The sequence below is a fragment of the Synchiropus splendidus genome, chromosome 9, assembly GCF_027744825.2.
Source record: "Synchiropus splendidus isolate RoL2022-P1 chromosome 9, RoL_Sspl_1.0, whole genome shotgun sequence".
Taxonomy (NCBI): Eukaryota; Metazoa; Chordata; class Actinopteri; order Syngnathiformes; family Callionymidae; genus Synchiropus; species Synchiropus splendidus.
In genome coordinates this window covers 16,756,294-16,783,733 of record NC_071342.1, presented here as the reverse complement: position 1 = coordinate 16,783,733, position 27,440 = coordinate 16,756,294, and the positions used below count along the sequence as shown (strand labels likewise).

The window sequence follows — 27,440 nt, the reverse complement described above, 5'->3', positions numbered from 1 at the left end:
GCTCAGTGAAGATCAGAATACTTGTATCTCTCTTGAGTTTTTGGTTGATCCTGGTAAACAGCTTGGGCCAAACTGAGAATGAGAAGTGAATGCTTCGGAGTGTAAACTGTCTCCACAGTGCACTGGTACAGTAGGTGTGAATGCGTGGCTCTGCTTGACTGGACGTACATGAGCGTGGTTGAGGTCAGACACTTTGACGTGAAGGTGACCTAGTCTGTGGATCCTCCCTTCATCCCATCATGGCAGCGAGGTCCAACGGACCACATGGTCTATTAAGCACCGTAATGACCGCACAGCCATGCACAGAGAGGAGAACACTCTCCCTGACCGTCTTTCTCTGCCATCCTCCGGCACTTTACCCCGACGTCACGGTGCCAGCGTGAGGAACTTCAACATGAGCTTCGTTCTTACGAGTCGCTCTTACAAGGCCTTCAAGCTGTGTAAAGAAAATCTCCCTTGGGATGTAAAGATGGATGCTTTGATCAGGCAATCCTTCGCAAGGCTTTTACACTACACTGTAAATCCACTCAGGCCTATTGTTTCAAAATACTATTTTTATGGCTTCATTCTTTATCCTGCAGCATGTTGTAAAAGTGACAGGGCAACCTGAAGATGGCAAACAAGCCTTGGGGAACACTTCTACCAACACGTGGACACGTGTCTCTGCACACTACCGATGTGACATGAATGCAGATGATCATGCGACATGACTATTTTCACTTTAACGCCACAGAAGAACACAGATTTAAGTACACAGCTGGTTGTCCACGTGAACAGCAAGGTTTCTGTAACATTTGTTTGTTCAAGGAAATTACTAAAAAAAATAAACGTGAATGAAAAATAAATAATATTTAAAGGTGGTTTTGCTATGCTTCAAGAGTCATCAACTGTGTTAGATTAAATATCACTTTGACTAAGATTGATCCGAATGTGACTGTCCGAATACAAGTATGTTACCTGCTGTACACCAAAAGCTCCATTTCGTCCTTTGGCCTGCTTTAGTTAAGCTGCCTGCTTAAGCTGTGCATGGAAAAACGGCGTGACAAATGACTTGATTATCTTGTGACTTTCTTTCTTTCATGTGATTTCTAGCGCTGCCATGTTTTACTTATTCAAACCTGTGAACTGTAGTTTGGGCACCTGTGTTCCAGGTGTGTTGCTCTAGATGTTGTCTTTGCTTTTCTGTGAAGTTCATCCACCATTTTGGAAACTAAACAGATATAACTTCTGTCATTCATGTATTCATTCATTTAGAATTGTTACAATTATTTGCTCTGGAAAATATATTGTTCTTGAGGTGTTTGTCTAATTTTTCTTATATAAAAATTGATAAATAAATAAATAGCAGCGTTTTAATGTGTCTCTGATTTCCAGGAATTTAACCTTTGTTGCTCTTAACAAAATCTAAGCTAAAATAAAGAGAGAGATATGCAACTGGCGGCCCAATATTGACTCTTTGTGGGCCAGGTTTGACCTGCCTGCCGCCAATTGGTGTCCTTTAAACATGAATATAATGTAGACTCTGTGCCCTTAAATTCAGCGCCCTTTTACAGAACATATAACAAGGTGGGAGCTCTGAAATTATAAAGTGATTATTTTGTACTTGGTTGGCAAGGATTGGGACAGGTGCTTAAATTGTGCAGTCTGTACTTCCACACATGACTTTAAAGGCAACCAATCGCTCACAGCCACCACTGGCTTCAGCAGCAATGAAACAGCTTTTCTCTTCTGGAAAAAAAAAATCCTGGCACACACTCTTCACTTCATTTCACTGCATGCTTCACATTATATTACTTTTTACGCACCAGGACATTATGTACATTTAAAGTTGGTGTTCTTGCAAGCTCACTCTGGCCATAACTCTACATCACCCCACTTTTAATTTGTTTTATCTCCCAACTTTAGATTTACTACTATAGCTGGGAGCTTCAAATGAAAAGGGTAGATTTTGTTTTAATTCTTTCACGCTTGTTTCTAGTTTGTTTGAAAGGAACAAAACAAATGTATGTATTTTTAAACACAGTTAAATATCATGCTGTGATGTGTAGTCGTGTGGGTGTTTTTTGCCCCCCATGTCCCTCACCAGCTTCCTCTTATCTACCCTGCCTCCACTCTCCTCTTCACCTTCTGTCTTTTCTCCATTACTCTGGATGACTGACCCCCAACACTTGAACTCCCTTGATCTTCTCCTCTTACTCTGGCATCCCTCTCATTCACACATAGACTTCTATCCAGCACTTACCTCCATCTTTCCACCACCTCCTCACACTCACTGCAAAACACATCAGTACACAAAAGTTCAATATGGCAGCATTATTGACCAATAATTTCTCATATAAAAATGCACTTGTTTGTCTTAAGTTCAGGTTTCTTTATTGCATGCTGATGCATGGGAAACAATTATGTATTAAATGTATTTTTATGAAATAATTTCTTTGAAATTGTACGTCAACTGTAACTTTAAATTCCTTGTTAAGTTTGTCCGTGTGTTTAAAAAGTCACTCCACATTAATAGATCATTTAACCTTGCAGACTGAATCATTTTACTTGAAATGGGAAGGAAGAGAAAGGTACTTAATTATCCACAGCTCTTATTTCGCCTCCACCTGGCTCCTTCATTTTGCCATGAATTACGTTGGCTTTGCTCATGGACATCCGGCCCACTCAAACATTACATCAGGCGCCGTCTCTGGAAGTGTGCAAACAGGATGAACCACCGTTGGTGTTGCAGGAGTGCGCGCAGGGAAGGAAGTCACGGAGCAACCTGAGCATCCGTTAACAAAGAGAGTTCATGAAGTCAGTTAAATTCCCAGTTGACAAGAACATCCCAGCCTTTAAGTCTTTCAGCAATTATTCCTCAAGCACACGGGCCAACAAAGAAACCTGAACTAGATCCACATTTTACACTTTCCTTTGCTGAGAACACTCAGGAATTGTAGGAAAAAACACTATGTAAATGGCGAGTGTGTTTCTTTCATTCAGTGATAATTTTGTACTTGCCTTTCTTCGGAGGGTCAGGTGTTACTGCTTTTATTTGCATAATCGGAATAGTTGCGAGAATGTCCACACGAACCAGGTCGTCGGGTCCCCCGCCCTCGACTGCCACCTAGTCCTCACAAGACGAAGCTCTCGATTTACCAACCGTGGTCATGAGCTTTGGGTCATGACCGAAAGGATGAGATGAGTTTCCTCCGCAGGGTGGCTGGGCGCACCCTTAGAGATAGGGTGAGGAGTTCGGTCATCCAGGAGGAGCTCGGGGTGGAGCCGCTGCTCCTCCACATCGAGAGGAACCAGTTGAGGTGGCTCGGGCATCTGATCCGGATGCCCCCTGGACGCCTCCCTGGGGAGGTGTTCCGGGCATGTCCTACCGGGAGGAGACCCCGGGGAAGACCCAGGACTCGCTGGAGAGATGATGTCTCCGGTCTGGCCTGGGAATGCCTCGGGATCCCCCGGGAAGAGCTGGAGGAGGTTTGTGCGGATCGGGAAGTTTGGACTTCCTTGCTCCGAATGCTGCCTCCGCGACCCGACCCCGTATAAGCGGAAGAAGAAGGTGAAGGTGAAGGAAAAGTTGCGAAGGCTCTATTTGTCAGGTGATGCTAATGATGATGATGATGATGATGATGTGCAAAACTGTCAGGTGACTTGATCAGATGAGTGAATTTCACCTGTCAAAAAGACTAGTTTCTATTTTGACCTGCTATAATAGTTATTTAAACAATGTCATTAGATCCTAATACTATTTTAACTTGTGAATAAATCTTATTTATAAATCAGTAAATAAATATAGTAAATGCGCTTATTGAGTTAAATACTTTTTTTAAATTTATTCCTCTTTATTTATCCAGTATTATTCTGGAAACTCCTCATTCAAAAACATACGGTGCACAACATGCTTGCACCATTTTTGGATACATCCAAGACAACAGGCAAAGTACACTGTGAAGAAGTGAGTACTTGCATAAATAAAAGTGAATATGCCACATGTATTTAGTGGTAGGAAATGCCAAATAACAACCCACTAGCTGTATGATCAAACCATCACAGACAGAAAATGAGTCTTTATTTGCTTAATTTTGAAGCTCCATGCAAATCTGTGTGTTCAGTATGTGTAATGTTGCGGAGCCCTGGACCATCAGGGTCATGCTGGAAGCAAGGAGTCTGCACAGCCCTTTAGTTTATGCTGATTGTGTTCAGTTTTTCATCATTTCATGTGGTAATCGACTCTGAAATCACCCTGTGTTTTGTTGGGTGAACTTCTGGTACCAGGGTAAAAAACAGTCAGTCTTGATGTAAGACACTATTCAGTACTTCATTTATTACTGGTTAATACTTATGAATAAGTAGTTTATTAATAGTACTAAATGTTCCTTAACATGAAGTGTATCTAAATGTAGTCATGCTACCCTCATGGTCTATATACTCTGCATAGTTTCAGAAGAAATCAGGCAGTAAAAATCATGAGCCGAAATCTAATAATAGTAAAAAAATGAAGTCATAAGAGAAGTGAGGGAATGTGATAGTTTCACGAAGGAAATAACTGTAGTCGTAATGAGATGGGAACAGTAAGAAAATGTGGATTTATGTTATGTTTTGTTGACATAACTTGTATCACAGAAATCAAGAAGCCGTGGAAATGGAGACGTTTTAAGAGGACAGCAATTAATTCAACTCATTTAAAAAAAAAAAAAAAAAGGAATTTCAACAGTGCAACAGCTTCAACTGTTGCAGTGCATAATTTGACTGGTGTATTATGCGCGCACTGAAGCAAAGCCATAAAGCTTTAAACTTGCCAGAAACATAGCTTCCTGTGTGCATGTGAAAGTTCGACTTCGGCACTGCGTGGTCAGACGTCCTCTCAACAAAATACAATAAAATAAAACTGACTCGGAGCCTGTTTTTCTAGAGTCCGTATGTCAAGCTCACGTGACATTTATGCTGATCGTCCAGAAATCCTTCAAACAATGCCAACCAAGTCGATGGCCGCTCAGCCGGAGAAAGATTTGGACTTGGACATCAGCCATATTAATTTCACCCACCCACTGACCCTGTTAGCACCTTGTCTCTCTATTATTTTATTTAACTGACCTCTTATTGACCCGTGCTCCCAGCCCACTTCATCTACTGTTTAATAAAACCGTGCAGTACAGTAGGCCATCAATAAACTTGTCAGAGACTCGATAAAAGTTTCAGTAATTTATTCTCCACTCCTCCGTTTTTAGACAATGCTTCTTTCAACAGAGCCAACATTGAAATACAGACTCTTGTCTCTGCTTAATAATGTGTTCATGCATTTTAGCTCCAACATACAGCGCATGTTCCTCCCTGCCGTGTCGGCTGCTTCAACTTTGCTGCACTAAAGGATTGATAGTTCAGTCGTCTCAGGTCTGCATTGTGTTTGTATCTATTTTTAACTGTGAGGTTCGATAGATTCCTCTGGTGTCAAGCTGTGACTTCCTTTGATCGCATTCTGCATGCCCCGCTTTAATTCATAAATCTATTGCATGGCGATGCCACAAACCTTGGCATTTGAGCGCTGAGTGGAACAGCTGCAGATTTGTCCCGCGGCATATTGGATGATGACGTTCATATAAACCCTTATATCACACATACGTGTCTGTTATAATATCTTTGCTTCATACTTTCATCTCCGGCTTCAATCCAAGCACCTAGTCGCGTTTATAATGCCACGGCTCTTGGTGCGGACAATAAATCCTACGATTGTAATCTAGTCAAGATTCAGTCAGAGGAAAGTTCAGACCTTCGGGGGAAGCAGATGTTCAATGCTCTTTATCGCTGAATTCAACTAGCATCTGAGCAGATAAGGCCACCAGTCATCAGTAAAGTGAGGAAGGTCCTGCATCACCTGTTTTGGCTTGTCTACTGTTGTGATGCACAAGTATCTATTGAGTTTGAGGAAGTTTTCTTCGTATCGCAGGGCTCCAGTCTAGCTCAGTGTAGAGTTGTAGGGTGCTCTGAAGTTTCATCTGGAACATGAAGATAAGCATAACAGATGTTCGACACAGTTGGACAAAGCAAAAAGCTAATTTCAAGAACAGAATTCCTAACTTAACAGAAATGAACGGTCAAAATGAGCCAGAGAATCAAAAGTGTCTCTTAATGCAAAGGGCAAACTGTCACCACAAAGCAGAGGGACCAATGACTGTTTGAGGGACGTCATCAGGAGGGTGGACCTTGAAATATTCACAACTCAAACAGTCACGGGCTGAAACAATGAGGTTTCATGAAACAGTGTCCTCATTTTCATACATTTTCAGTTGGTGGTTCTGTTTCTTTTTTTTTTTTTTTTACTGAACTAGTTATTCATTGTTATCTTGTGGCCTCTGAAATTTAGGTCACTGTTTGATGAAACCTCATTGGTAAGAGAGACAATCACTTTATGAAACGTTGCACTTTCAATTCACTGAAATGCAAATTGCATGTGGCTGTTGTAGCAAAACGTGTTGCTGTTCACGAGCATTTTTTGGGTGTTTGCTTGATGGTATTTTTGTAAATCCTAAATCCGGCAAGAGCTTTGTCGGACTTGCTGTGGTCATAATGTGACATGTCAGTTTAATTTTGGATTTAAATTGTTTACATGGAACTGGGTGACAACAAGATATTTTTAACTGCGTGTTGCCAAACAAAAGAGGCGTCAACATATTTTACCATGTCTAATAAGCTCAGCATCTGCTGCGCTGTGACATTTTTTCAGGGGGACTTACGCAATATCCTCTCACTTTGCCTGTTCAAATCCCAGTCAAAACTCTCTTTATATATTTCGATTTTTTATTACCTGAACCAAGGTTAAAACCTTATATGCCTATCCCAAACAATGTTGGATTTTATTCCATTTTATTCATTTGAGAGTCATACACCTGTATGAACAATAGGTCCATCCATTTAGTTTCAGCACATACTGTGAGTCTTGCTGTTTGAATGGAACACCCATTTACCATCTCTCTCTCCCTCTGAGCGTGATCTTGTGTCATTTCAAAACACTGCTCAGCGTCTCAGTGAAACCTGCGTACAGTCATCAGAGTTGCCGCTCAGGTCTCCGTGTGATAACCAAATAAATTGCTCTTTTAGTATCAGTGCGATGTGGCTTGGGGTCTGAAGAGTTCCTGTGTTTGATCAACCGTACGCCGCGGCCATGGACCGTTGAGTCAGTGGTGCATTCGCCCGAGCTTGTGCTGCACATCTCTCCGTGAGCTGCAGAACTTTTATCTGCCTGTTCTTACACAATTTCACGGCTTTCTCAAAAGAACATTCCGTCTCCTTCCCTGCAGTGTTGAGTGTGATAATGACATGATGTGTTTTAATGTGGCTGCTTGTCAGTCACCGCCATGGGCTGTTGTTTTATTTACTCTTCAGCTAATTCTCAAATGAAACAAAGGGTTTGGAAGGATTGACAGCCTCAGCCTCGATGCATCGCACATATTTCTCTGAGGTCGGTAGAGAAGACCTAGACTCTGAGACAGCTGGTTGAAGTAAGGTGTGCAGGACGACATGTGGAGACGAGAGATGGTGTGTATGTGTCGTGAGTGAGGCTGTTCACCACATTCGGTTGACCATCAAAGCCGCTTTTACACACCAGTGGAATAACTGGGCTGAGTAGGTCAACCAGGTAATTGGTGCGTTTTGATCGTACTGCTTCCTGGATGCGGGTCAAACAACCCTGCAATGGATATAGGTTTTTATTGGCGACTGTATATGTGTGTAGCTTGATGCCGACAGACTGCCGGATTAATATTTCCATAATTTCTATAAAACGCTACCTTTTTCTCATGGTCTGAACCCTGCGACTAAAACAACAACGCAGCTAATACAAGTAACATCGAACTTACGACCAGGATTGGTTCCGACCAACCGGTCGTAAGTCGGATTGGACGTAAGTCGAATGCCATTCAAAATAGCCGATGTGAAGGTTATAGGTCCTACTGTAGTGGTAGATCGCTGTGTGAGAGTGAGATGCTGTGCTGCCGTAACTGTCGTACGCGATGCCTGACTGCTACGTGCTGCGGTGCCAGACATTGAATAAAAAAGAAAAAAAAAAGTTTCTGGTAGCCGTGGTCGTAAGTACGGGTGGACGTAAGTCGAGCAGGTCGTAAGTCGGATGTTACTTGCATGTCTTTTTTTTTTTTTCTAAATAGCGTCATGCAGCCAAAATGTTAAGCCGCGTCACAGTAAACCAATGAAATCAGAGGTGTTCTAGTTTATCTTAAAGCGATCAAAATGCGTGTCCACAGCTCTGCCATCTGAGCCCGTTTTCTAGAGGACAAGACGAGAAGCAACAGTTGAGACCAACCACCGGATGTGGTGTCGGAACTTTGGACTCGCGGACGAAAACAACGTTTTAATGCAAATAAAAGCTGTGAGGAGTTCATGATTCAAGCTCAGAACGTTGCAGAGTTTGTTTCATGAGTCAGTCCCTATTTTCAAGAAGTGATCCTCATGCATTTTTAAGCCACTGAACCACTGACCGTTCTACGGCGCAGACTGCCCCACTGCACCCACGGCTTATGTATGAACAAGATCTATTTTCCTTCTTAAATTCAGTGGTTGCGACTAATATTGCGGTGCGCTGTTTTGTTTTCAATTGACGGTACTCTGTGAATAAATGCTTAAAACTTTGTTGTGTTGCATTTGCGGTGAGGAAAGGGCAAGAGTGGGGCGAGTCTAACAGCGTCTCTCAGGATGGTGAGAGTCATTTTTATGGCAGTTTGAAAGCATTGGTTGAGTGTCAACCCGCTTCTTTCAGTTTGATAGAGGTACAGGATCAATTGGAGTATCAGTGAGATACAGCTTCCAGTATGCCAGACATTGAATCTGGCCTCTGGAGGAACTGACACGCTCCACACTTCTCTTGTTTCCCATTGAAGGTAGAAAGTGCTGGTCCTCTGATTCGTTGCATTATACCAGGATACATGAGCACGAACCTCTTGGCTTAAACCAGCGGGGAAAAAATGTTGCCCCATTTTGAAGAATTGATCTTTACAAGTTACATCAACCAATTCCATTTTTGGCGCTTTTATCTTGCAGGGAAAAGGTCTGTCTTTGCACATGCCAGTGTCTTACCGTCGGTGCCTTACATATTGAATACTCTTCAGAAAAGAGAAAGATATGCTGAAGACACTTGTGTTGGTCTTATTCAAGCAGAAGGTCTACGCGGTTCCAGCGATATGCTTATTTCAAAGAATCCTTTGTCCGTGTCGTCCATGAACACTGAACTTTCTGTGTGTACACAAAGCCACCGCCGCCTGAACCGCACTGTTAGTGGCCACTTGGGTATTATTATAATAATAGTTTTGCTTGATCACTGCTGATATCGGAATGGCTGTTTGGGTTTGGGTCATTAGTTTCAAGATATCTTTCCCTCCGCATTTTCCCTCCTCCATTCTGCATAATGACCCTCAAACAATCAGCGCCCACATTGGAGCGAGCCTGGTGTTATGCAGAATGTAAAGGTGTTAATGCAGCGTCTTTGAATAGTCTGATCTTTGGCCATGAAATGTTTCCCAGCCAGGCGGGCAGTCGACGTAGGCAGGAGACCAGCTCGGTGTTTTGAGTTCTGTCGCTGCCTGCTGGAATCATGATGTTTGGATCAAGCACATTCCACTGCTCTGTGGTTCTCAGTTACCAAGCGAGATCTACCAACATGTAGTTTTCAAAACAGCTAACCACCTACTGTTTTATCTTGTCAGCCGAGAAAGGTGAGCTGCAAAATAAGCGCTATAGTGCGCGACAACACCGTTTTCCCGCTGAAAAAATGTCCAATAACACAATTAAATTTGTGAAAAAATTCAGGAATAATGTGGCACAGGCTTGGTCTGACTGTGCGGTTGTGATTTATAAGCAGAGCTTTCATCTCCAAACAGGCTAGCAGGCTGGTAGCTACGGGGGCAGCACACTGGGTCCAGTGCTATTTACTCAGTGAGCCGCGACGAGGAGCTCCCCCGGCAGGATCCTGCAGTCGCTGCGCCCATGTGTGCCGGTCTCTGCTGAGCACGGCTGCTCACAGCGAATCCTCGGCGCCTGCAGCGTGAGGAGGTGACAGATTCGGCAGTGTGGCTCCGTTCTGATTCAGGTTGAGCCATCTTTACTGTGTCGTTTCCCGCTGCTTAACAAATGACTAGACGCTGCGGGCGACCGTGTTCTCGGTGGAGTCACGGCGACTTTCCTGAACATGCCTTTGCAAAACTCTAGTAAAAAAAGTCAATTAATTTTCTTTTTAATAAGCAGTGGTAAATGTTGTGCAGTAATTTGACAGGCACCTTTTTTTGCATTGTTACGGCGAACAGCGATGCTTGTCTTATTAGATAAATTCATTTTTTTACGTGGACGATCCCTTCACTGTACATTGAGAATACACATGGCACTTGTTTTAATTTATTTATTTTGTACAAAAGTATCTTAATAACCCTTTGTTTAGGATGTAATTTATGTTTGAATACACATGTACACAATCTTTTATTATTATTTTTTTATTTAAAATATATTTAAAGTTTGCTGCATTCATCTTTATTTTATAATTTTTTTTTTTTTTACTGGCGTATGTGTTCCATACACATCTTCAAGTCATTTTATTTCAGAATCTTTTGATGACAATGACTATATATATATATATATATATATATATATATATATATATATATATATATATATATATATATATATATATATATATATATATATATATATAAATAAATGACAAAGTAAGTAAATACATCCAATTTGACATTTTAAATGTGATTATATATGCATTATACTCCACTGAAATCAGGTTTAAAATGTATGTATTTCTTTCTGGACTAAAATACAATAACAAATTTATGACATTATGGCCATCAAAATTTGACTCATAAATACAGAGCAACAATTATCTGACGATCTATTGTAACCAGCAAAGTAGTGACTTGGATTTTTCAGTACACTGGAAGGAAGCGTGGTCCATAGAGGTCGAATCCAATATCTCATACTGTAAGATCTGATTTGGTTGCCGTACAACAAATACACATCATTTTTTTATTGTTTTATTTGTTGTTGTTTTTTTCCATTCATCTTCCAAATGAATTCAGAATGCAGTAAGATAACACTGCTTCAGAGCATGAATGAAAATGATCAACTGCAAAAAGAACTCACACTTGTGTTTTTTCCTTATGACATTTTGGTATCAAACCCGAAAAAATTAAAGTAAGCCAAAGTTCTGCAAACAACAGCCACACCTGACACCTTAATACTCCACGCACAGGACCGCTGTGAGGCAAGGTGTTCCACTTTTGAAGCGCGGTGATAGATTAGGGAGGAGTCCCGGCAACAATATAATTTCCCTGGTGACCAATTTTCGGAGTCCTGCCTAAGCAAAGAACATCAGCCACGAGCCAACATGCCGAGCTCGGCGTCACGACAAGCGCAGCCCGCGTGCTGACTCACTTCTAATGGGCAGATAGAAATAATAACCCAAAGCAGCACTCATAGGTCAAGACTCTAAATATACAGACGCTTGTTCCAATTAACACCTGCACCGTGTACACACAAGTATGGAGACAGTTGGCGTCGCATTCTCATTAGAGCAGCAACAGAAAGTAGGTTATACTTTCCTTATCGCACCGAGTTCGGCTGTTAATGTGGAATTTAGTGCTGCACTTTTAACGTGTTTTTTTTTTTCTTCTTCTCAGTATGTACATTTTAATGAGGAGCAACAAGCTTTCATCATGCACAGGTCATTTTACTCAGTGTTGTGGTGTGATACTTCACATTATTTTTCTCATGCAAAAGCTCAATTATGGCAAGTTTATGGCACTACTTTGCAAAAATAGCAGGTCTAGCTAATAGCCCTGTTTATCTGTAGAGACAGGGTGGTTTTTGTGAAGCACATGTGCACGACATATACGGAGCCCGGAAGTTTTTGTATTTATGGTTTTATTATTTCAAATAATGTGTCTCTTCCTGGTGTAAAAGTGCCCTTTTATGTTGACTGCTTTGCTCCGTTTTTTTTTTGCTTGTGTTTTATATTTTTCGTCTTTCAGTATCGTGTAGACCAGGGGTTCTTCACCTTTTTGATCTCAGGGCCCATCTTTTCTAGAACATATGAGATTCATTACTCTTCATTTCATTTGTGGACAATAACCATATTTAATCTACTCACATGTGAACAAAAAAAAAAGCTTGTGAAATGTCATTATCGCAGAGACTTATTTGTCATTGAAAGGTCCAACCAGGAACTGAACCAGGTGCAAGTCATATTCATCAAATTTACCAGAGAAAAAAAACTGATAAAAAATTGACAAAACTGAACATCATGAATAAAATTCTGAATGAAATGAATAATAATAAAACGGTCTAGATAGCGCAAAATGTAAAAGAAAAAAATACACTTTATTTTCAAAATAAACTAAAAAAAATATAAGTAAAATGTAAATGAAAGTACCGCATAACATTTTCAAATGAATTGTATTTATTTATTTATTGAACTGAGTTCTTACTTTTGTGGAGGTGGCATCACATCACATCATTTTTTCTTTTGAAAACTTCTCCATACTTGGTAACTATCACAAATTTGTAGCTGTCAAGTAAATATAATGACACACGACTTCCACCATGTGTGGCGTCTCAGGGCCAACCATGGGCCTGGGCCGTGTGGTTGAGAATCACTGGTATGGACAAAATATTTCATGGTTTTATAACTTGTATGTAATCTGTGTCCTTTTAATGTGGCTGGCTGATTTCACATTATTGATTTACAGAGAGATTTATGACTCACTCACCGATTATTTATCTTCAAATTCTGGCAGATTTATTGGGAAGGGGCCGTGTATCTTCCCGGCGTTGCAGTTTTATGAGACGCAGGCCACATTTAAACGGCATCTGCCCAAGCCAGATAGGTGCCAGGTCTGTACATCTCACCATAAAGTCATTACCTGGAGCAGTTCCACAGGCTGGAAGATCAATAATCTTTAATGGATCAGTGTTGAAACTATGAAAAAGATTGGAGTTGATGATGCTGATGCTGTGGAGAAGTTTGAGTTGCAGAAGTTGACATTTGGCCCTTTCAGCGGAGGCTGGATAACAAGATAGTGCCGGGGTTCGGCAGGTAGTCGGGAGGCAGTGACAGAATAATCCGGTTTGAGGATTGTATTTTGTGTTGTTTGAGCCTTGTTGGTCAGACTCCAGGAGATTACCACGCAATAAAGCTATATAACAGTGACAGAGAGCTGCCAGTGGTTTACTAGCGGTTACTAACTGAAAAGTCAATTCCTCTTTCTTTAGATTCCGTGTGTCAAACTCAAGGTCTGGGGGCCAGATGTTGCCCGCCAACCCCTTGTGGGTGGCCTGCTCGTGCTTTACTTTAGTGCTCAAATGTGGCTGGCTGAAAATGAAATTCAATTCTCATTTATAGTCGACCAAACCCACACTGACTTTGAGGACTGACACCAGAGTTGGTAGGGAAGAAGAAACCACTCTAAGCACATTGATGCTTCATGCTAAAACTAGCTTCCAGTCATGGGATAGGAAATTCATAAGACATTCTCTGACTTCTCTGAAGATTAAAAATAATAATTTGGTCCTGAACCACTTTGGTCCACTGCATAACTCCTGTGCTTTACATGATACAGTTTTATTGATGCTGAGTTTTAAACTTGTGCTGTGTCCCAGACCTGACCACCTGAGGTCCTTCGCTTGTGTTGGGTTCAGTGGAATAATATGAAACTGCAGCAAAAATTCATGATGATTACATGTTATGGCCATTTTTTGTTCCCCATAATTCTTTATTATATAATAATCATATAAATGTAATCCTTTATTATATCATTTATTTATGGATATGATCTACAGCATAAACTCCCATTTCTTTTTCATTCCTTTATTTTTTTAAGATGTAAAATGAGGTTCTGTAGACTGCAGTGCTGTACAGTACTTTGCACACTGCAGTAAGAAAATACAACTAAAATTATACCACATGCAAAATAAAGCAAACAAAAATGGATTAAAACCCTCAAACATAAATATATGTCGCTTTAACTGCGGGTGAAAATTTCTGCAGACGTTTATCAATGGAGCAATGGATATATTTCTGCTGTTAGAAACTCAACAAAGATTCAGGTCATTCAACTCTGGTAGATATTTTCTGCAGCTATAAGATACTTCTTTCAATCTCAATAATCCTGTGTATGAGCTCTGAGCAGGGCTCGGAATTGAACTAAAAATGGCCATGTTTTTCCACGCTTCATCATCTGTGGTTTGTGTCAGAGCCAGACAGTCATCTGGAAAGGTCAAAGCCTCTCTAAAAGATTTAAATCTCCACGCAGGAGATAGATTCACCTTGACAGGTGAAACCTGAAAACTGGTAAATATGGATATAAACAGAAACACGTTTCTCTTTGCTTCAAGCAAAGACGAACGGACCGTCGCATTTCAAAGAGGTTTTCATGACCAATGATGCGTTTCAATTCAAAGTTTGGATTGTTCCTGTCAGCCGTTGTTTATCTGTTTCGATATTAGAACTGTGGATGAAAATGTGTCTTGATTTAGAAGGTTAGGAAAGATGTTTTCATTTCATACATTGGTTCGCTGTTGCTAACTGTCTATGGCTTACAGGAGCTAATTTCTACACACAAAAAATAAGCACCAGTATTTTCCTCAAAAAAACATCTATTTTTATGTGTTTCCCAGTGGACTCAAAATGTGAAAGCTTTTCCTCCATATCGTAAAGCATTACAATGTCTGGTCTCAATGTGAGGCAGCGGTCGCACCAACAGTCTGGACTGGACAATGCGATCGTTCGCCCAAACACTTTACTACGAAATGAATCAAAATTGTGATCACTGTCTGCGGTCGTCCAAACTTCAATTCCCTTAATTTAATCAGGCTCACTCTCCCAAAACATTGAACCCCATGTCAGAAATATTGGTGTCATCGTGGACTCTGTCTTGTTGTATGAACAGGGTTAAAATCTGTATCCTTCTCTTTGGCATCGTCCAAAAACATGTCTTCAACTGGCCCAACTGTAAAGGCTCTCACATTTTACACAAGTCTTTAAAACTATATATATTAAAATGACTCTGTTTCTTCCCATATGTTCTTATTCTTATTGTTATTGTACCAGTAACCTCAGTCCTGGAGTTGTTTTGGTCAACTCCACTTCTGACGTTTTCTTTCCCTCTGTCCGCCCATTTTTGATGAATGCATCACGTAACACACACATGCAGCTGCTGTTGTGAACAAATGGAGCCCCTGAAAGAAAAAAAAAAACCTCTCTTTACTGATTATTAATATATTTTAAAAAGATAAATGTGAAACCGGGACGCAAACTGCACCGCCTATGTATCATAATGTGCTTGCCCACTGAAGTAAAACGAATAATGGAATTATTTTCAGCTATAAAGCTGCGCTTGAATAATATGTCTGCAGCAAAGTGCTACAATGCAAGATCTATTATGAGCTGGTTACTTCGCAGAGAAGGACGGAAATAAATACCCGCTGGTTTTTGCTCTTTAGCTCGCTGGAGAGCATTAGCATTTTCAACTAATTTGTTTCAACACACTGCATGTCTGTTTTTGCTTCGTGTCCCTGCATTTGGAGGGATTTTATCGATTCCTGCCATGTGAGGCTGAAAAAAAAAAAAAAAAATGGAATTTCTCTGTGGTTTTGTTGCACTCGACTCAAGTTTGCGAAATATTGACCTACTGAGAGGGGAACAACGCGGCAGGTCATTTTGAATAAAACTAGTTTTTCACTGTCCACACTAACTCCCCTCATTGATATCTGATAGCTTTCAGACTTGTGGTCCTATTTGTGGGCTCAGTTTTGGATCCTAATGGAAATTCCATTCTTGCTTTATTGAGCTTTTCCTCTCCCTTTCATTCACAAATTTATTACAGCATCCTCACAGCGACTTTCATCCTTCTGCTAAGAGTGCAAATTTGGAGCGCAGGCAATATTTCTTTTCTCTAAAAAGTGCGCTCAAAGTCAAACCTTTGTAGACTTAAGCCTTTTTGAGTTCACAGCCATTCACAACAGAACCAGTGACTTAGGTACCGAACAAAAAGCTTCCAAACTCCATGAAAATACGCTCAATAAAATGAGGCACACACATCGGACAATTGGGCTTTGCCCCTTCCTGACTCAGGATGGCAGTTATCTTTTCACTCCGCCCACACTGTGCTGCCCACATGTCCCACCTCCCGGCCTGTGAGGCGCATCCTAAAACTCAACATGCGACCTTTGTCTCGAACCGGATTATTGAGATGAAGAGGCCGAATCACCTTTGTAAACATCACATATACTGCAGACCTGATCTAACCACTGTGTGGGTGGCTGACAAAAGGCCAAGGAGTGACATGGCATCCCTGGCCGGAACTCAAGACTTCACTAGCGGATCAATAGCGGAGTTACAGTAGAGAGTGGAGCATGTACCAAGTGAAACACTAGTTGACTGGATGCAACTCCAGTTCTATGAGTACACGCAAAGCTATATATATATCTTTCAGGCCCAAGGTGATGCCTCATAAGGGATATACCAACGGCGAAGTCCATTAGAGGCCTTTGCATGTTCTCATAGAACTGGAGTTACATCCATGTAACTAGTATTTGTCTTGTCTCCTGCAAGATTGACCTGTAAAATTATTCTGTGGTCTGGGATGTGTTGAGTGAATTTGTCCTCATAATCGGCTCCAAAAACAGTTTTGCGACGGCAAAAAGTTGAACGGAATGTCGCCAATCCAGAAACGTGAGAACAAGGAAGCAAATATGTGATTGATATCCATTGATTTACGTCTTTTAATCCCGTAGAATAAATCCTATTCATCTGCTTCAAAAATGACAGTCTCCAAAATGCTTGATGTTCTCTTCTGCAAGTGAAGACGCACCAACGCGCATCGAATAGCTTTTGTTGTCTCTGCTGAGTCTTGGTTCTGCTCTCAGGTTCGCTCTTTAAGATCAAGACTGAAAAATAAATACGAGGGATTATTCACGTCTGTGTTCACTTGAATGTAGTTTTTTGTTTCAGATTTCTTTTTCTGAATTTGTTTTCTTCATTGTTAATTCACTGAGCTTTCTTCTTGTTCTGGTTGTGGGTTGTATTGAGAATTAGTTTCCGAAGTAAAAGGTAAAAGTAAAATGTCACCCTCATTCAGCTTCACGATGACACACATGAAAGTAAATGCAAGACCCACCTTTCCAACCTGGAGCAGCTTCAACACACAGTGTCTCTGTGGTCTGGAATCTAGAAAGTGTAAATGTATAGCAAAGTATGTGGCATTATATTGTGCAACCATGTTAGTTTAAATCTGTTTGACTGCGTCAATACGTGTTTTTTCTCTGGTCATATTATCTGATCCTCAGTCGACGGCACATAGATTTGACTCCAACTGATAGATGCGACGGCCTCTGTTGGTTATTTCAGTTCAGATCAATGAGAGACCAGACCTGGATGTAAGTTTTGGCTTTGGGCGATGGGTGGATCAATCTACCTCCTCTGCATGCACAGGTGCTGCAGGTTATTAGACGGACTGCTCGACATGAAACCTGCACATTCTAATGAGGCTGATCCACTTCTGCCTCAGGCAGCGTATGCAAACGAACACCGCCATGAAAGTGAGGAGAATCCTCTGTTGTGACTGTCGCTGGAATGTGAAGCGTATGAGACTAAAACGATCAGTCAAGTTCGATATCAACATTGTGAGCCATGTCAGTATCAGTGGGAATGTGCTGACTGACGTCTTTCTCTCTGTTTACGCAGGCGTTCCCCTGCATTTCCACTGGAATCTATGGTGAGTTCAATCTTCTGTTTTCCCATCACTTACCACCCCATAGTGCCCTATTTATACCACGTGACGCACCTCAGAAAAGTATGGTTTGTGGGCATCATTTATGTCCCCATATGAGCCTGTGTTATTTGGAGCAGGGGTCAAACTGGTCCACAAAAGGGACCACAACCAAACAAGCGCTTTTTTTTTTTGCTTCACTTTTATTTGTTTAAATTATTGATTTATCATTATCTTAAAACAATTTTGATTAAATTCGATAATTTTCTGTCATCATGAAATAATTTTTTGTAATAATTTAAAAAAAGCTAACAGAAATCATGTCAAATCACCTTTTTCACGCATATTACGCTGTAGAATTGTTGTATTTATGTATTATTTTATATTGTATATTTGTGTAAAGAAATGTATAATTTTTTTCTATCATGTTGAGTGTTTTTTTCTTATTTTTCATTGTATTGTTTTATATATATATATATATATATATATATATATATATATATATATATCATCATCTTGTTAAGGTTTTTTTTCTCACAACTGTACATTTTTTTTGAAGATTTTAAACATACTTTTTGAAGATTTTATTACTTTTGGGGAATTTTGCATTCCCCAATATAGCGCCATTTATTTTAAAGAAAGGAAAAGAGAGAGAAAGAACTTTTTTTTCACTATTCATGATCATTCATGCCACATATATTTGCTGAAGTTATAGAAAATGCAACTCATATCTCTTCCCCCCCAATATTGTGCTCTGTGAGCATCTTAATATTGTTTTATGTTATCATTTTTATTTTTGGTTTTATTGTGAATGGTGTACGTATTTGTTTTTTTGTCTTTGGTAATGTGTAGTTATCCCTCCCTTAGTCTCTCGCACTCTCACTCTCTTTGTCCTCTCTCTGTCTCACACACTCTTTTTTTAAGTACAATAATAACTTTCTTTTTTGCCGTCGCTTTGCCGCAGTCCCAGCATATAACTTGGGATGTTTAATTCCCGAGCTCTGGTTTGCACAACAATGCAAATGAAATTAGAAGGCTGCTTTGAAATGAGAAATCCATATGACCCACAGCGTCATGTTCACCTTCCCCAGTAATGCACAAAGACACAGCCCTGTGTAAGGTCAACAAGATTTAGACCCTGCACACTGTTAGTGCTCCCTCGTGGGACGAGACCTCACAAGCCGCCGAGCCTCGTTGCTGCACAAAGTCACATTGAAGACAGAGCAAACTTGTTGGTGTAAACATCCTTTGAAGTAATTGTGTGGAAAAAGATGTGAAGAAACGATTGAAGTTTCTGGAGTACAGTAAATTGTAAGCGCTGAATCTATATTTTAAGACATCCTGACAGTGTGCCCTTCAGCACTGAGAGTTTTGTTGTGTTCTCTCTAGCTGCTGTAGCTAGAGGTTGTAGCTTCTATCTACATTTGGTTAAACCATATTTTCACCATTTTTTTATTGCTTATTATTATTTTTATTTTATTTTTTATTTATTATTATTTATTTTATTATTTATTATTGCTTATTACCATTTTATTATTGCTTAAGTCAGGTCACTTTTATTCAATTATTCATATTCTATCATTCATATTTGACGCTCATTCCCTTTATGGAAATTTGTCCCATTTTCTTCGCTCATTCAATTCAAATATAATCCATCCATTGGTTAGTAGTGTAAAACATGGGTTGTTTTGCAGTAGAACTAGTTGTGTTTCCATGGAGGAGTCCTGAGTAAGTGCTCTCAGGGAAGTTACAATCGAAACCCCAGGAGATTGACACGGCCAGCTGGGTGGATCTGGATGGTGTGTGGAACTCTCAGGAGCTCCAGGCGACTCGGCCAGTGAGCATCCTGGTGCATAACTGCTCGGGTGGCCATGCTTCTGAGCAACAGACTTTATTTGGAAATATGAAGAGCGAAATACACAAGTTTAACACCACAAATTCATCCACCTTCTCGATGTTGCTCAAATAAACATAGTCAAATGGAAAACATGGAAAGAAAATTATTAAAGAGAAGCTGAAGTGGCTTTCACTGTGTCGTCTATGTCAGGGGTTCTTAACTTTTTTGGTCTGGGGGTCCACCTTTTCCGGGACAAATGGTTCTGGGGCCCATTTAATGTATAGAACTGATTCATTACTGTGACTACTGATTTCAGAATTACTGATTTCATTTGTGCTCAATAACCACACATTTAAAACAAACCAAAACCTTTTCAAATGATGTGAAATGAAAAGATATTTGTCATCCAAAAGTCCAACCAGCAGCAGAAGCAGGTGCAAGTCATGTTCATTCAATTTGCTAAAGAAAAAAAGAAGGAAAGAAAAAACACTTGATGCAAACTGTTGAGAAAATTGACTCTGCGTCATAAATAAAATTTTGATTAAAAAAAATAAACATCTAAATATCATAAAATATTTTCTTTTTCATAAATAAACTCTGAAAAACATAAGTAGTAAATGAAAGTAAAATTTCTAATAATTTAAAAAACTGCTCCAAGGTGCTCTCATGAACATTTTCTACTGTTGGGGGCGCCACCACTTTCTTTATCCATTTTTCCTTTCAAGAACATCTCCATAGTTAACTATCACAGATTTGCAGCTGTCAAGTCAATTCAGTGACACGCTGCTGCCACCATACGTGGCTAGTGTATTAAAACTGAGCGTCTCACAGCTCAGATGTGTAAAACGAAAAACATTAAGTGGCCCTCTAGGGGGCCCAACCATGGGCTCTTTGGTTTAGAATCACTGGTCTTTGCAATTACCTTTTTTTTTTACAGTAGAATCCTAATAATAATCGAATATTCTTTAAGTTTTAGTGTTTTTTTAGCAAGACATTTTCTATGGTTTGCTAAATGCAACTGTTGTTTGCAGTTAAAACAGTCTTTCATTGTTGAGTTAATTGCATTGATTTTTATAACTAAAATAAAGAAGACAGAGCAGAGGAAGCGGCTCTCATTTTTGTGTTTATTATATTCCTTATTCAAAGTTTCATGATGATTATTGATTTGCGACCTTGACACAGATTTTCTTTTTTTATCAAGAGTATGATGTTGAGCAGGGCTCTCAAACTGATCGAGGGTCGTGGCGGGTGCAGGTTTTTGTTGCATCCAAGCATGAATAGTTGAACCAACCAGCAGCTCCAGACTGATGTCAGCCCTCAGACACCACATTGGTTGGAACAAAAACCTGAACCAAGGACCGGTTTGAAGCCCCTGGGTCAGAGACTCTGAACCAGAAGAGTCAGAGGTGAAGAGACTGAGGTTCTCATTGGGGGTGGGAGCGTTTGGAGAGAAAGTTGGGGAGAACAGATGGTTAGAAATGAGGTTTAAGGGGAAGAGGACGACAACCAATGAGCTGCATGGATGTGGTAAAGAGGACATGAGGAGGACAGGCGTGCCTCGGGAGGAGGACCACACAAAGTAGTTTTTGGTGGAGGACATGAAGTACAAGCTGTGATGGTAGATGGCCTCTATGAATATCTGATAAATCATGAAGATCTGAGGAGTTCAAACCTGTGGATGAATGAGAATCACTTTAATAATATACTTAATAATATACTGTTGTATACTGTATAAAACAACATCTTGTGGAGAGCAAGAGTCACTGGCTGATTGTTTTCTTCACCGGCTGAAGTAAAGGATTCAAACTCCGCCTGAAGCCCTGAAGCTATCTTTTTTTTAAATTTCTCTTCTTTACCTTTTTGTGCAGCAGCATGGAAAAAAAAGGACTGAACTACTCTCACACTCTTGTTATCTTCAGGCTCAAGCATCAGTGCGAAACTTCACTTCCACTGCATGAATCTTTATTGCCTCGCCTCGCCGATGCAGTGTGTTAGTATTGTCTCTGCACACATCTCAAATGGGCCATTTCTAAAATTGTAGACGAGATGAAAAGCTCCAAACTCTTTCATCTGGCTGATATTTTACAGCAAAAAAAAAAGGGGGAAAAAAATTGTAACCAGAAAGTTTACTTGCAAAGTCATTTCAGGTAATGGTGATGTACATGTGTGAATGTGGCGTTTCGGAGAGTAAAAGCGCTACTGTAGTGGAACAAAGGCAGCGGGGAAAGATGCGGGGGGAGGGAGGGAGGGAGGGGGTGTCAGTGTTTGTAATTTACACTGCTGACTAGGACACTGCTTATTACTGTTCACTGTGTGCCCCAGCGCCAGTGGGAGTCCGTCATACCACTGCACGAGCAACCCTTACATCAAAGGCTGCGCGGAGCCCAGCGTGCAGGGAGGAATTAAAGCCTGTTCAATAAATAAACAGCTTAGTGCTCCCCATAACTGCATCTCCACTGAACAATACAGCTGGTTAAGACTGAAGATCTCCACTCCGAGGGCACATCGTGGAGGAAGAAAGCTCAGCGTATTGCCGAGATGTTGCTCACTGCAAAAGGCTTCCTGTGTCCTCCGAGAACTGCCGTGTTCTGACAGAGGGCGCGTGCTCCTGTCAGACATTTTGACATTTTTTTTAACCTTAAAATAACCTTTACTGTTGCGCACGGATGAATGCCAGGCCTATGTTTAGCCAACACGTGATAAACATATTTACGTGGGCGTCGTCCGAGGAGTGACGGAGGATATGGTTTGGATTCAGGGCGGTTTTGAAGGTTTCATATTACTAAATAGAGGATGCACTGAGGCAACCCCGCCATTTTGTGTGTTTAAAGTGCCGTAAACTCCAGCTTATTAAGGGCACATGAATACAAGCTGCCCTCACTAAATTTTAAAAGAAACAAAATGATCTACTCTATTCTGGTGATATCTGTGCATCGTCCGATAAACACTTCAGAATACATTGACTGTTAAGAAATTACTTGCTTATTTACTATCAATAATAAGTAATTATAATGTTCAGAGTGAACTTTTGGTGATGTTCCTGGATAGAATGTAGTCAGGCAAAACAACACAGTAGTAAGTACTTTACAATGATTCATTTCTGGCTAATATGCTTCTAGTTCACATTCAAAGAAGTAGTTTATTTATGGTAATATATATTTCCTCATCTAAAGTGTGACCAGTATCGCCCCCTCCTCACTCCCATGGTGTGATATATTGATGCTGGGGATATGACTTTTGCGTCCAATAGTGACGCCGAAGGCAGCCATCAGCGTCGCATGTTGACGCGTTAGGCTTTCACATGTCCCGCCTTCCGCTGTATATCCTGACTCACCTGGTTCTATACACATATTTATTCTCTCTTTGCAGAAGAAAGTGTAGCTCAGTGTTTTGTAAGACAAGAGCCCATCGCCCTTAGAATGGCTCACATTATAATCCTGGATTCAGATTTTCTCCCTTGACTTCCATCCTTTCATATAGTGGACTTTTCATTTGAGCGATGACAGAACTACCTCGATCAATTGTTTCCTCTTTGACTTTGTTTTTTTTTTTTTATCCCAGATTAATCACGATCAGCAGAGCAGACACTCTTTTTGAAGACGCATTTCTCTGTTTTGACACCTGAAGGTGTCTCATTAATATCAGCTCTATTTATCAGATGAGTCGGAATAATATTCACACAAATCAAGACTTCATTTTTTTTTAGTCATACGCCTCACATTATCACTCATTTAATGGAATTTCTCACCTGTGAGAATTAAACTTTCCGATCATTAAAGCTGTCTGCCGCAGTGCAGCCACTAATCTCTAGATAGAAGTATGGCATGTTGTAGATTTTGTAGTTTGAGTATCCAACTTCAACCTATTAAATAAACCCAGTACAAAGCTTGGATGCACATCAACATGTTTATTGTAAAGGAAATAAATAAACATGATTCTATAATGGTTGTAAAGTGAAACTCGTGTTTAGTTGTCCCACTGAGAGATACTTTAAGGTCAACTTTCACATCATAGCATGAATTTATGATCACATTTGTTTTATCTATATAAAGGCGGCGCATTACGCAAATGTGTTTGACCCATTTCTTAGTTGTATTCAGTGTATCTCACTCCCGACGTGACACGGAGGAATCCAGAACAAGCTATCTGCGGCCTTTGTTGTGGAAAACAAATTTGTCAGGCGAGCTAATGCTAATTGACGCACTCTCTCCCGCCTCCATGTTCCAGGAAAGTCAGTCACCATTGACAGATGATGGCAGAGCAGGGAGGTTGGGTGTAGCTCGGGTGTACAGAGGGTATCCTAGACGGTTGGGAAGAAAAATGAGGGCTCAGAGCGTGCTGACAGTCCAATCCCTCAGTCCGACCCATTAGCCACAACAGGATTTTTGTGTGTCGGAGGTACCACCCATAAACAAACTGGTGCCCACTGTGGGCCACGGGGTCACCTAGCATGATGGAGGTTATGAAGTACTGCTCCCGTTAACACATCTATCACAACCACGTGACCAGAGTGTAAAAGCTTTATCGCCTCGGAGGATGACACTTCTCAATGTCTCTCAAGATCAGTGCCAAGAGTCCAAGTACCTCAACTTAGAGGTTCATTTTTTTTTTCCTCCCACACCTTCCTCTTTTCCTTCTTGTGGTATTTCACTGAAGGCAAGATTCCAGGGTTTAGTCTTAGCTTTGGTGGAAGAGCATTTATACCAGAGGGCTTGTTAGCATGGTGCAAAAGCAAGGGCACGTTCATAAAGTCGACTTAAGTTAACAATTATTTGACGGGTGCCAAGACATTTTCGTATTTATCACTCCATCATTGCCGTCGCAGGGCCACGTCATGGCATCGCTCGCTGCACTTCTGGGGACCAATATATCCCTGTTCACTGCTCACCCTCCACCTGAAGCTCATCTGTCTCTGTGATGGATCTTTGGAATGTTGACAAGGAGTGTTAGCGCCGTCTGGTAGCTGTAGGAGATATGTGGATGTAATCTACCCAAACTCCGCCGCGATGTCCACGCTGCCGTGCTGGAGATCAAAGATGTCAAGTAGCTAAGATTTTTCTTTTTCTCCCGCCAGCATTGTGCCAGCGCTTCTCAGCCCTGTCTGGGATTAGCAAGGCAGGAGTCAGTCGTGGCACCTTATCTTTCTCTGTGATGGTTTTGCTGCTGCTTGCCAGCAATGACCTGGGAAACTTTTCTATTCTTCCAACACCACAGGGAGCTTAGCGTTGGTCAGCATGGTATTTTAGTGTTCACTACGCTGAATGACACTGCGGTGTTAAAAAAAAAAAAAAAAAAGTTTAATTCAAAATGTAGTTTTCATGTAAATGAATTTGTCATGAAGTCCCTGTGCAAGAAATGGTTTGCCCTTTTGTTGAAGCTCAACTTTCCTGTGGTTCATCCAACCTATGGCTCTCGCCACACCAAGGTCTGATGACCATCCCTTCTGTTTTTTTAATTTTTTAATTCAGAAACCACGTGAATAGGTTGTGCTAAACAAATTGAAGTAGACCAAAGCATCCTCAAAAGCTGGACTACTTGCTGAGATCCAAAGAAATCCAGGAACTAATGAGAAAATAAATTCTAAAGCCTTCTAAAGTCAGTGTGACAAGATGCTCATAAGGCCTGTCTTGTTGGTACAAAAACATTTTCACTTCATCTCAATAGTCAAATAAAGTCCACCCAAGTGGACAGGTGGAGTTATAGGATGTAGAGATAAAGTAGGTGGGGGATTTCAAGTACTGTCCAGGGTGATGGAGGGTGTGAGAAAGAGGTGAAGAAGCAGGTGCAGGCAGGATGGAATCATTGGAGAAAAGTGACGTGTGACTAAAGGGTGTCGGCAAGGATGAAAGGGAAAGTGTCCAAAAGGGTGGTGAGGCCATCAATGTTGTATGGTTTGGAAACAGTGGCACTGAGGAAAAGACAGGAGGCAGAGCAGGAGGTAGCAGAGATGAAGATGCTGAGCTTCTCTCTGGGAGTGAGCAGGATGGATAGGATCAGAGGGACAGCACATGTGCTCAGGTGTTTAGGAGACCAAGTCAGAGAGGCTAGATGGAGATGGTTTGGTCATGTACAGAGGAGAGAGAGCCAGTACATTGGTAGGAAGATGTTGAGGTTGGAACTGCCAGGCAGGAGGTGGAGAGGAAGGCCAAAGAGGAGATTGATGGAGGTGGTGAAGGAGGACATGAGGTTTGTAGGTTTGAGAGAAGAGGAAGCAGAGGACAGTGTGAGATGGAGGAAGATGATCCGCTGTGGAGACCCCTGAAGGGAGAAGCACTTGCTGTGGTGAATGGTACCATGACTCCTTCTGTCTACCAAACAAGTCAGAGGCAAAATTACCTCAAGCTGAAGATATCTTGGGTTCTGCAGCGGAACAATGAACACCAACACTACACAAGCAAGTCCACTTCTGATTGGCTAGTTGGAGGGTCAAAGTCATGACTTCTGTCCTTTCGAGATGGTGAAGCATGACCTTAAAAACGCTCGGAAGCCCTCCAGTGTGGCTGGATTCCAAGGATTATCCAAGTAAACACTTGGCTGGAGTTGCTGCTACTAACCGCAGCCCAAACAGTTGTTAGGTTGAAGGGGCAACACATTCTCGCTCAGGGACTTGCTTTTTCCCACCGGTGACGTCAGATACGTTAAACCTTTTTTTCACGCTATACATCATGGATGTTGCTGTAGTCCTGGTTTGGCATTGGCCTGTCAAAAATCAAGTCAAGTGTCAATGGTTGCGACACTGAAGTTAACTTGTATTATGATATATATGTATTTCTACAACAATAATATTGTAGAAAACACTTAAAGCACTGAAACAGTTTTCACATGTGCATCTCTTATTCACATGGCATATAGTCATGTCACTATATATCAGTAGTATACATAGAAAATAGCAGAAAATAATTTGAGGAGAATTCAAAAGAATACTCATCATAAGACGTGGACAGTGGACATATCCATATGAGCAGAGTTTCCTCCTCCTCTTCCTCACAGTACCTTTCCATCCCTCTTTGTCTCTGTCTCCTTCTGTGGTCTACAAAGTCGGTCATGGTCACAGCCTCACCTCGTCCCAGTGTTGGCGCGGAGCGGCGCTCCAGGCCATCTGACACCCACACTCTGGCGTCTGGAGTCCTAGGGCACTAGTCTGTCCTCCACCCTGGGTCGCCTCGCCTCACCTCTCCTCTGGGCCAATGATGTGGTGACAGCTCTTCCCTCTCGCCAACACCCCACCCTCTGCATCACTGTTATTACCTCAGCAAATGACCACACAGTGGGACGCGAGCATCTTATTCTCTCTAGCGCTTGATGATCGAGTCTGTTAACACAGTTTTCATTGCCTCAGAAAACCTGTGTCAAACTCGTGGCTCCGTCCCTAAATCCTTCCTTGATATAGTTCGGTACTCGCGTGGAATGCAACACTATTTCTCATTTATGAAAGTCCCAATCGCATTGAAATAATACATTTAAATGCACCAAAGCTTTGGAAATATTCCTCTAACCACGTTCTCAGGACTGTGTACTATGTGAGATTGTACACTTCCTTTCGAGAATAAGCAGAGTTCTTACCATAGAGGACGACCCTCACCATGTAAGCCACAAAGGAACAGCAAAATGTGCAGTCTGCAGTCTGTACAGTACTTATAGCTCTGCATACTCCTTCCAAAAATGTATGGAAATGTATCATACCAGAGACGCATGTATCGCCTGTGGCCTCTTTAACTCTCTCTGTCAGCTACTTCTCTTTTTATGTCACAGTGGGAACCACCACAGCCATACAGGTTTCTTTAGAACACTAACTTATGAAGCCAAAAAAATAGTTGGCAAAGTTGCAGCACCGAAGGCGA

At 41.1% G+C, this 27,440-nt stretch overlaps 1 protein-coding gene across 2 annotated transcripts in view; it reads left to right on the top strand.

Moving 5' to 3' along the window:
- macrod2 (mono-ADP ribosylhydrolase 2) overlaps positions 1-27,440 on the top strand; it is a 498,510-nt gene that overhangs the window by 342,918 nt on the left and 128,152 nt on the right. For both annotated transcript variants that reach the window (XM_053874271.1, XM_053874270.1), the window contains exon 7: positions 17,738-17,768. In XM_053874271.1, coding sequence (XP_053730246.1) covers positions 17,738-17,768 — 31 coding nt within the window. The remainder of the gene's footprint in view (positions 1-17,737; positions 17,769-27,440) is intronic.